Genomic DNA, 12,201 nt, shown 5'->3' with positions numbered 1-12,201 from the left:
ATAAAAGAGTAAAGATTCAATTTCAATTTGAAAGATACTTTTGCTCCTTAAAAACCTTCTTTTCCGAATTTCGACTAAATGATTCGCAGACTGAATATGCAACTGCTCATGGAACTGTACCAATCTACGATACTTCATAGATGAAATTTGTCCAATAAGCAAAGCAAAAGCTACCCACTCTAGACATATGTCCATACTAGCCCTCGTTTCCTCTATATTGTGCCATTTAACACTGAAATTTATGATTTTGTTTACATAAAACTGAAATGTGTATAAATGAAATGAAATGTTCGAAAATCAAAGGTATGGCAGGATGTATGTGTTGCATATAGTTTTAGAAATTAATTTTAAAATGAGTATAACATCATACTTACAAAAATAGACTAAAATAAACAATATTCCAACGAGCTAGCAGTCCTAAAGTCCAGAGCAGTGAGCAAAGGGTGGGCCACTTAATATATATTCAGATTCTTTGTCAAAAAAGTAAGTCAAATATATTAGGGATCAAAAATTGATTCTTTAAAAGGAAAAATAAACAAAACAAATAATGAATAAAGAATCAATATTTTAATTAATTCTTTTTTTTTTATTAACCATATACAAATAACAAGAAATCAATAATCGAACATTTTATTAGATCATTATAATTTAAAGAGTTTCGTCGTTTTCAATAATCATTATGTCTACAACGTAGGCAGAGATTTTTTAATAATTGATATTTCTGCTAAATCAAAATAATTTAGAAATTTTTCTTCCCATTTTAACCACTACATTCAATGCAATAAAATGAGTGAAACATATCTTTTTAGGACTTCAAAATGTTTTTAGATCCTAATAGTTAAAAGCATTAGTCGTTTTCAGCCGTTCATAATGTACGCCGAGCTCTTTTAAATAATTAGCACTTCCTTAGATTATAGTAATTTAGGTTCTTCCTTCGTGTTTAATAACCGTATTTACTATAGAGTCTATGATGTATATCAAGCTCTTTCTCTCCCATTAAGACATATGTAGTCAGAAGTCTTCGAGATACAATTACTCCATCTAATCCCAAAGCTGCAGCGAATGCTTCAACTGCATATTTGTAAATGACCGCACAGATTGGTAAATGATTGCAGAATCCGAGTGAGACATATTTGACGTAATTTCCAAGTTCTTTTAAAAGCCCATCTTTCATCTTTCTCACACTTAATCCGTGCCCGTAGACAAGTATTGCTGTTTGGCTATAATATTTTTCTGGATTGTTAGCGATGATGAAGCTTTCAATTTCAGCCATTTCGTACAGTTGATCTGACACCGATATTGCGATAAGACTAGGAAGATAACCAAAGAAAGAGTTGTTAAACACATTTTTATGGTTATAAAATCGTCTATAAGTCACAAGTGCCCCTTTCCAAAAATCTATCTGCTTCGAAGATCCTAGAAGAAAAAAGAAATACACTGTAAAAAATGGATATTCAAATTCCAACAGGAAGCTTTCTTCGTTATTGACAAAACTGTTTCCTGGTATATGCTTCAATGTGACGAAATAACTATTGTCACTTCTTCAAGGAAACGCATTTCGTCTATAGTAAAAAAAATATTTCGTCGTTCTACTTTTTCCAAAAAAAAAAAAAAAAAAAAAAAAAACCTCCAAGTGCCTACTGTTTCTAACTTCTGATAATCATTTAATCGTTGGAATCCATATAGCTGGATCAATATTACCATAACAACACAAGAAAGACAGAACAGCCAAATAAATGTCACCCATGCCTGAAGCGGGATTCTAACTCGGGATCTTCCTGGCAACTCTTAGACCACCAAACAGGATAGTCGGTATATTTCGTCGGTGTCATTTCGATATTCTCTACTTTTTCGTCATTCCCATGGAATCTCCCACAACGCAGTGCGATAAGGTTTTGAGTCGAGGAAGCATTTTCGTCATATTTATTTGAGCTTTCTCGTTTCGTCACAAATCACAGGATTCCGTGACGAAATGAATCTCAAAATAAACGAAATATAGCACAAGGATCACTGAATTGTCAAAAGTGGCAGATTAATTTCTGAAACTATGCAATGAGCTCTCTTTGATTTATTAAAGTATTTTATCATATTCTGTCTATAATTAGATATTTTTCTATTTTATAATATTTGGATTTTCATAAGTATGTTAACTATAATAATGAAGTTTGAAAAAAAAATGAAATTTTACTTCAAGCAGTTAAGCAGGAGTTTAACAAAACGTAATTTGGAATAAATGTATAGGGGATTTATAAATTTACTGTAATTATCATTGTATATTAAGTTTTGATGTTTTGAATTTATTAAATTTTTTAATTGTATAATAAACTTTGCTTCAACTATGTAAGTCTTTTTTTTTTCGAACGAAAATTTGAATTTTCTACTAATTCTTGAAATAAAGAATTTTTATTTCTTGCTAAACATAAAAATTTGTTTTATGGTTTTTGATTTGAAAAAAAAAATGTAAAATATGCGTTACTACGAGTTTTTAATTTAAAAAAAGTGAATTACTAAAAAGTCGGAATAAAGTATATTTAGATGAAATTAGTTACTAATTTATGAATAGTTACAAGACTTTATTTTATCAAAGTAAATCTTTTCTTGTGCAGTTATTGGATTTATATTTTTATCTAATATAAAATCGATACTAAAATAAATAGTACAAAGGAAAGAAAAAAAGGTCCAAAGTGTTATGAAATATTTTAGAAATTCCAATGTTTCTTAAAACATCCTAGTTAATATAATTAAGGTGAATAGAAAATTGATAAAAATAAAAGCAGTATTACAGAATTTGAAATTGAATTGAACTTTATCATAAGCCTTTAAAAAAACTTAAGATTAAAAAAAAAAAAACTGAAATTTTTTTGAGATTTCAAAAAAATTAAGATCGAGCATTTTTTTTTAATATCTTAATATTACATAACTTAAAAAAATGTTTTATAGAGTAACATTATATTACAGGAAATAATAGCGTAAATTAATAAAGTTTTAAACAGCAGTCAGCTAAATATTAAATGTAAAAATAGTTTTTACGTTTATAAAAAAAGTTTTGTACTTCTTTATATTTATTTTTTTTAAAAAATTATTTTATACAAAGTTACATATTTATCTAATTTCTTTAAAAAAATCCTTCAAAATATATTGGTTCCTGCATTAAACTTGTAATATAAATATTTTTTTCGTCTTTTCAATACAGCTAAAGAAACTGGACAAAATAAACCGAAAATTTTTTCTACTTTATGTAAGGCTTTTATATTGTGTAGAAAATTATTAACTTTTAAGAATATAAATTCTGTATTCTTACAAAGAACATAATCAGTGTAAGTTTTTATATTTCTATTTAAAATTTCTAATGCCATGTAAGCGAAATATTTTCGATATATAATATTCACTCTTCTTAACTCTTGTATGATTTGCAAATTCAAACCCCTCATCAATTATTAGCTAGACTGTCTACTTTTTACAATTGCATTTCCTTTACTTTCACACATTTCCAGCAATTTCTTCGTCATGGAAACAACCAATCATTCTATGTCCTCTTGTCAGGTTTACCTTCTGGGTGTCTCTTTTCAAGTATGCGACGTCAAAAGAAATCTCATATATCATGTTATAAATTTCTTTCAAGTTCCTATGAACTTTCTATTGAGGCTAGCACAGCTTGTTGTCATGCAACTTACTTTTCACATAATGAAATTATTATTTCTTCTCTAAAAAAAAAGATACCGAAACCAATTAAGTATTGCCCCTTCTATATGCAAAGTGCTATTTCTTGGTGTATGGTGTTATCTTGTCAGAATAAATTTAAATAGTCTTCTTGATAATATATATTGAAGTCTGTCGTTTTTAAAATTCTTAACAATGGTTAGTTCACAATACCTGAGGAAAAGAACACACCATGATCAACGGAAATGCATGTTCTACCTTCAACCAATTGTCAACCAAGCTTGTATAGGTGTGTCTTATAACAATCGATGACTTTAAAGTTTTTATCTTCACCAGCAGGTGTAAATTGTGAAAGACTTCAGCTATATATATATATATATATATATATATATATATATATATATATATATATATATATATATATATATATATATATATATATATATATATATATATATATATATATATATATATATATATATATATATATATATATATATATATATATATATATATATATATATATATATTCTCTAATAAATAAAATAAAAATTAGGAAAAATACTTCCTTTTGCCTAATAAATAAATTTAAGGAAAACATTAGAAAATGAATCGAAATAAGTAACTCTGATTAGTGTTATTTTGCTTTTAATAATGTATAATACATTATTTTGAAAATAAATTTAACTTTTAGATCTGACAATAAGATCTTCAGATATAAACTTAATAGAAACGTGGAGTATATTTTCATTACTTAATATATTTGTTGGAAAGGATGCTTTTCTTTAAATTTATTGTAAGCATATTCTTCCATATTTTTAAAGTCTTTGTATTTATTATTTTATATAAAGAAATATTCCGGTGAAATATTCGTGAATTCCTGTGAATACACACATGAAACTTTTGATGTAATTCTAAAATAAACGAAAACAAAAAGCTTTCTGAAAATGTTTAATTATTTTTCATATTAAAAATTTAAGTAATATGATATATCTAAGTAGTATTTTTCAATGTCAGTACAATTTATGTATATAAAGTTTGTAGCTTTTTTTTTGTACAATATTATTTATTGAAAAAAAATTGGTCTCGAAAATTTTCAATTTTGTTTCTCAGGTTACAACTATTGATTAAATGAAAAGAAAAAAAGTAAGCATTTTTGTTGAGCAAAAATCATTTTATTTATATATTAAGTGTTTAGTTAAATTTAAATCATTTTTTATTCAGCGCGAACGTTTCTCCAGGTAAAGGTTAAGAAATATTTTATTAATAAAAAAAAAATTCTTGCAGAAGACACTTGATGCATTCATAATAAAAAGTCAGTTAGGTCAGTTAGTAAGTATCAAAAATTCAAATATTTTGCCCCTAAACTTTTATTTACTAATTACTAGTTTCCACAGAGGAATTTCAAGAGTTTTTCTTTTCTGCAAGCATTTTAAATTTTTTATATAAGAATAAGCATATTCATTTAAGTAAATGGAATATGACTTCTTTTCTTTAGAGACATATTTTGCATCTACAGTTTCCTATGACTAAAGTTTTAACAATAGAAATTGAATATTAGCTCATCCAAGCTAAGCGATGTAGCATAGGGAATGATATGAAACATTTAGCATAAAATAAGTCACGTGATAAATACTATTTAGTTTTGACGAAATTTATTATTATTTATTTTTTTAAGGAGGTACAGAAACTTTTAGATTCTTGAAATTTTGTTAGGAGTAATTAAAAATGAGAGAGCCCCTTTGTATATATATATATATATATATATATATATATATATATGTGAAAGGTAGGTAAATATAAAAATGAAATAGAAATAATAAAGTTAAAAAAGTATATATGATATATTTAACTTATAACATATTTTTACAGAAAAAAATTTCGCTTACTCAAAAATTATTAACTGGATGAATTTCTTTCAAGAAACCACATGATATAACATTATAAATTATCTGCTTGAAACATAATTTTTGTCTCGAAGAATATTTGTATTACAATTTTGTATGAATGTAATGTATACGACTTTAAATTTTAAAAAAAAATTCAAAGAAAGATAAAAAATCCATTTAGTATAAAAAGTTTATGTAAAAAAAAATCTACATTCGACCAAATTATTTTAACGGATAAATGAAATAAACTATTAAATTCAACAAAAAAACTTTTGAAGTTTCAGACGCATCTCATTTCTAAGAGAACTAAAAACCATGCTTTTTCACATTAGCTATCAGAATAAATTTGTTTAAGATTTTACAACAAGAATAATTTATTTATATCTTTCAAAAACAGCAAAAAAACGCTTTTAAAAAAAACAGTAAAAATTCTAAATAACTTTTTAGTTATGAGTTTGTTTTATTAAAGAGAAAAAGTTTGTTTTTTCGCAAAAAAAAAAAAAAAAACAAAAAAAAAGAGTTATATTTTTAACTTTTTCTCATAATGTGTTACACGTTACAAATAACGTATGCCAAAATATTCATAACAAAGTCAAAATGTTTGCCGATAATTATGCACGCTGCAACCCCTCTACCGCTCCCTTCTTGGAGAGTGATATATAAATTACAACAAAACGTTTCCCATTCATAAAGTGGTTAAAGTAGTTACCTCCCACTGACTAAGAGGGGGGCTGAATTTCTGCAAGAAAGCGCCGGACAGAGAGGAGAATTTTTTCACCTGAGTAACCGCATCCTAAAGGTTAAGGAAATATATATCTAAGGCCAGAGGTTAATACTTCAACAAGTATGAAAGTATCATAAACATCTTTTACAACGTATTATTTAAAAATATGAAAGGAATAAAAGGCCTGCTTTCGAAGTCTATGTTAACATTTTGAAAAACACATCTTAAATAGTGAAAAAATTGGAATTTATTATTTATGAATCATTTCATAACATTTTTAAACTTGGTACTGTTTTTAAAAAGCATGAAATTGGAAGAAATAAAAATTGAATAAAATTATTTTTGAAAACTTTAAAAAACTAGCATTGTGTAATGTATATACTTTCTTGATAAACTTAATCTATTTACTGAGTTCTTTGTAGAGCTGTGAAAAATATTAATCAGAAATTACATACATTTTTGAGAAATCGTTGCTTAAAAACTTCAAATATTAAAAACGCACTTTTTATAGTATTTATAAATATCAAGAATATATCTTAAATACGATATTTTTCAAGGTTTTGAGTTATATTTTTAAGCTTAGACAACTTTTGTTTTGACAACCATTTAATGTGTTCTCGATCATTGTTGTGTGATTCAGACTGCATGATGTAATCAGATTCCTCATCAAGTTGGAAATGTAAAGCTCGTTCCCAAAAAACTAAAAAAACAAGCAGAATTCAGAAGATTTGAGTAAGTTTCAGAGCAATGATTATTGTTAAAATTAATATATATATATATATATATATATATATATATATATATATATATATATATATATATATATATATATATATATATATATATATATATATATATATATATATATATATATATATATATATATATATATATATATATATATATATGTATATCATGGTACGAAAACATATTTTCCCGGCTACCTTTTTTATAACAATTTTGACTGAATCACCAAAATTTAGTTTTTTACATGGCATAAATTTTTTTTTATTTCACAGCTACAAAATCATGAGAATTTTATTTCTATCTTAGCTGGAGAAGTTATGGTAATTTAAAAAACACTTATCTATAGGTTATATGCTATAGCTTATCTGCCTATAGTCTTATATGTCAGAATTTTTTATTTTGTTATTTCTTTTACTTCTAAATTTAATATTTTAAAATTCGAGCGTCCCATTTACGCAAAAGTTTGTCTAAATATTTTTCACATGTATGTGCAAGGATTGACTCGTGCACTAATTAATCAAACTATTATTTGAAATGTAATACCCAAATTAAAAAACAATCAACTACTTGCATTTTTTAGTTTTCCTAGGAAATGCGATGCGATACTAATACGATGCGATATAAATTACTTAGAAATTCTTATTATGACTTATGCATAGTCTGTTCCCTAATTTATTATTTACAAGCTCTAGAGAGATAACTACACTCATGTCCATAAATTAAGGATAATTCAGAATAACACGGAAATCAAACTCTAAAATTAAAATTTCACCTGTAGAGTTATCACACACATCCTGAAGAAGAATATGCAAATTACAGGAAACCACTAGATGACGCTGGTAGTACGTCACAATGACGAGAGTGTAAGAGAGAGGTATATAAGGAATAGTGGCAAAGAAGTAAAATTGTTCACAAGCGCTTTAAAAGCCTTTCAGTGCAATAACCGCATAGTTATGGCACAAAGGAAGCATTTGGATGATTTTTTACGTGACAGAATCATCGGACGACTGGAATGTGGACGTACCCAGCTGGAAGTATCCGAGGAACTTGGACTCAGCCAGAGTGTCACCGCCTGGCTTTGGCAACGATTCCAAGATGATGGTTATGTGAGTAGACGTTACAGCACAGGTCGCCCCCGAGTTACAACGCCGAATGAAGACCGGTATTTGGCAGTTACTGTCAAAAGAAACAGACGGAGCATAGCATCAGGCCTGTCTAGTCGGCTCTCTTCAGCTACCGGTAAGACAGTTTCAAGGCAGACCGTGTACAAACGCTTAGGGCACTTTGGGCTATATGCTCGTAAGCCTGTCAGATGTGTTCCACTTACTGCAACTCACTGTCGCCTGCGATTAGCCTGGAGTAGAGAGCATGCATTGTGGACACCGCAACAGTGGCCTTGTGTGATGTTTTCCGACGAGTCCAGGTTTAGTTTGCAGTCTGATTCTCGCCGGGTTTTCATATGGAGAGCGCCAGGTACCCGTTACCACCAAGACAACACCATTGAACGACATCGTTACGGTGGTGCAGGATGGTTCGTTTGGGGAGGAATTATTCTTGGTTCCAGAACTGACCTGCATGTTCAGAGTGTAACGATGGCTGGCCACATCTATAGGGATGTCATTCTGGAACAACATGTACGTTTGTTTCGGGGCTCCATGGGTGCTGAATTTCTGTTTATGGACGACAACGCCCGTCCTCACCGTGCAAACATTGTAGACGAATGCCTTCAATCGGAGGATATCACCCGTATGGATTGGCCAGCATACTCCCCTACCTTGAATCCTATAGAGCATGTGTGGGATATGCTTGGCCGACGAATCGCAGCCCGTTAACCCCCTCCCACCTGTCTACCGGACTTTCGGAGGGCATTACTTGATGAGTGGTGTAATATTCCCCAAGATCAGATTGATAATTTGATACTCAGCATGCCTAGGCGTTGTACGGCCTGCATTGCATCGTCCGGGAGACATACTCTGTATTAACCATCATACATTAACCATCATACTAACCATGTTATACTGTTTTTTGTAAATAGGTTCTTTTTTGAAATTTGCTCCAGGGAGTAAAAATCGCAATTTTTATTAATTATGTCAAACATATAGCATCTTTTTTGCTCTTTACCTTTTGTTTAATACATAGACTTTACAAATAAGTCAAACTTGTTTGGCTTCTATCTCTTTCTGTGCCTGAACTTCATTATCCTTAATTTATGGACATGAGTGTATCTTAAGGTAATAGTTTGTATAGTTAAGCATTGTTTTTATGAAACAGGTAGTTTTTTCATCGATTTTTAACCACTTCTCATCCCTTATCCCTGATAGCAGGTGGCTCTTAAGAAACGTCGCGTTTTTATTTTCATTTATTGGGCAAATAAAGGTTCACTAATAATTTTTTTTTAAAAACTTAGTAGAAATCTTAGTAAGCTAAGTTTTTTTTTCTAAAAGACTGAATAAAGTCATATAAAATACTTTACAAATAAATCTAATTTTTTAGCTTTTACTGTAAACTCTATTTTTGCCTTTTTTTTCCATTCTAGCTTTACTCCGGCTCTGAAATGCAACATTTCGTTTGTGATGAGAACTTCATGATCAGGTCAACCTTCACTTTTAAAGTGCTAAAAAAAGTATATAAAAACCTGCTCAAATAAATCTTGTTTCAGTGATGGTCATAAAAGCTGAAATAAACCTCGAGAAGGTTAATTTATTCTCGGTTTGAGTACTCGGCTTTCTACTCTTATTTTGAGAATGATGATTCATCCTCGATTTTAGAAGGTTTTTCTAAACTTGTTTTGTAAAGGTAGATTTAATATCGATGTAAAAGGGTTGTTTATGCAAGCTTAATGTGAACTTCATAGAGCTTGAACCAGCATAGTTAAAATATTGTTTCAAGCTTGCCTGGTTTATTTGCTGAACATTTATAATTCCTGCAGGGATTGTGATAAAGGTTGCAGCTGACATTAAAATCAATCTTACATTGCTATCTAGGAATAATTTTATTTTCTTTAAATTTTGAATGCAATAATGCCATGTCATATAACATAATACTTACATAAACTAAAATTGAAAAATTCTGAGCTAAAATTTTAAAATTTGGTTGTCTAGCTTATTACCCTTTTTCTTTTGGAAACTGGCTTTCTTTTTTTCTTTCTTTAATAAGCAATAAAATCTAAACTAGACTCAGTGGCGCGACAGCTCATAGAGGGCCAAAGCCTACTGTGCCCATCTCAATTTTCGTGACCTTGGGCTCTGGGGTGCAGGAGCAGGTGTTCCGGTCATGTGGTCAGCCAAACGCGGAACCCCCAGTGTTTAGCTCCCAAGCATGCTTGGTACTCATTTATCGACCCATTGAAGGGATGAAAGACTGAGTCAACCTTGCCCGGCCCGAAGATCGAACCAGGGACCTGTGGCATGACAGCGCGAAGCGCTACCGCTCAGCCACCGGACGTAAGCAATAAAATCTAATTTAATAATTTTACCTGAGTAAATCCAATGGTCTTGTTTTCGTTTTATATTGCCAAATTTTGACATTGCTCGAACAGCCAAGTCTATATCTTTGATTGGTGAGACATGAGAAGGATTGATGAAATTGATGGTATGTTGAAACAAATAGCACAGATTTTGAACAGATTTCATGGGGGTTCTAAATGTTTTTGCTGCCCTCAAAAATGTTTGGTTTAGTCTCAACTGCTCTTTTCCAATTTTTAGAGACAACAATTTCATAACGATATTTGGCGAGATTTTACTGGATTTTAGTATAAGGAAACTGCTGTTGAAGATAAATTGAATGGCCTGGTCCTGTTCACTTTTTTCAGTTTTCCAGCAATATTGCTGAAGTTTTCGCTTCTTTCTAGACTGCTGTAAGTAAATAACAACATTTAGTTTTTGAGCTTAATTCGTTTAAAGCAAGATTCACTCTCATTACTTTAGTGTAATTATAATTTCAAATTTCATTGACTATTTTAGGGAAAAACCAAACTGATTTTTGAAAGATTGTGTATGAAGCTTTATAAGTTTCACACGGAGACAAAGATTCTGCAAAAATTACCGTACTGTATGGTAATGACATTTCTGGTAAAAAAATTCTGGTTAATGAAACCAAAATAAACGATATTTAAGCCTTTCATTTGATAATTTTTCTGCGATTACGCTTAACATACGACTGTTAAGCGTAATCGCAATGATCACCATGCGTAGTCTTAGTCAATGTTCACTAAATTATTTTGTAATAAGCTAATATTTTCTCCAATAAAATTATAAGAATATTTTATTTTTTACAGTTTCATACGGAGTTTAGATTTTGGAAAATTTCTTCTGACTTTTGAGTAGTTTATTCGCCACGTATTATTAACATAATAAAAAATTGTATCATTTAGTTTTTGACTGTTTAATTCCGGATATGAAAGAATTAACGCATTTTATTATTTTAAAAAAAAATTCTGAATCCATTTTTATATGAGATTTGTAAAGTGAAAAATAAAATTAAGAATATACGTTTCTAAACATATCAATTTTATTTAAATATATCAACAGTTTCAGTGTGTATTATGTAGTGTGGAAAATGTATTAAATGTAAAAATGTGCAAAATGAGTAAGGTGAAAATGTGTAAAATGTGTAAAATGTGAAAAAAATGTTTTTCAATTTCAATTTTCGATACTTTTTAGTTTGCTAGGTGCATGTGAAAAGTCGCCGAAAAGTATAGACTGTACCGAACATTTTTTTTTAATTTTATTTATTTTTTACGCAAATGAAAAATAAACGAATTAAAAAATTTATAAAATTAATGAAAATAGCAGAATTTTTAGTCCTAATTTTCTATAGATTTTGTTTGAGATCAATTTTTCAAGGTTTTTATAGATACAGCAAGGTTTGTACAAATAGAGAAAACTGTAGAGATACATATATTTTTCTTGCGTAAACCAAAATCGAGTTGTATTTCAAAATTTCTTCAGAAAACAATATCGGTATTGTCTTCAAATCTTTACTTTGAACACAACGACTTCTTTTCTCCATAAATAAATACAAGCAAATTCCTTTTAAACTAACTTCTGGTTTTTAACTAATTTATAAATTACCCATATGAATTCAGAATATTCTACTCCAAAAAATGCGAAGATAATTGCAAATAAATGCGATATTCGTGTTCTAATCGCCATTAAAAATAACAACAATTCCTTCATATAA

General features: G+C 29.2%; 1 protein-coding gene across 1 annotated transcript; it reads right to left on the bottom strand.

The window, feature by feature from the left end:
- Nucleotides 1-639: 639 nt before the first annotated feature.
- LOC139426960 (uncharacterized) lies at nucleotides 640-12,201 on the bottom strand. The gene is made up of 3 exons (XM_071187198.2): nucleotides 12,093-12,201; nucleotides 10,496-10,874; nucleotides 640-1,416 (listed from the first exon to the last, which is right to left on the bottom strand). Exons 1-3 carry the CDS (start codon nucleotides 12,195-12,197, stop codon nucleotides 941-943), a joined length of 960 nt encoding a protein of 319 aa, XP_071043299.2. The 5' UTR covers nucleotides 12,198-12,201; the 3' UTR covers nucleotides 640-940.

Source organism: Parasteatoda tepidariorum, chromosome 3 (genome assembly GCF_982258835.1).
Source record: "Parasteatoda tepidariorum strain Cologne lab strain chromosome 3, Ptep-v5.0, whole genome shotgun sequence".
NCBI lineage: Eukaryota > Metazoa > Arthropoda > Arachnida > Araneae > Theridiidae > Parasteatoda > Parasteatoda tepidariorum.
Note: the sequence above shows the minus strand (reverse complement) of the source record. Positions and strands in the feature narration are given on the sequence as shown.

Bases quoted from the DNA above. Each gene is read 5' to 3' on its own strand.
- LOC139426960 (XM_071187198.2), bottom strand. From the start codon at position 12,197: ATGAAGGAATTGTTGTTATTTTTAATGGCGATTAGAACACGAATATCG. The intron at 10,875-12,092 runs GTAATTTATAAA...ATTTACTTACAG, and splicing joins AATATTCTGAATTCATATGG to CAGTCTAGAAAGAAGCGAAA. The intron at 1,417-10,495 runs GTAAAATTATTA...TTTTTCTTCTAG, and splicing joins AGACCATTGGATTTACTCAG to GATCTTCGAAGCAGATAGAT.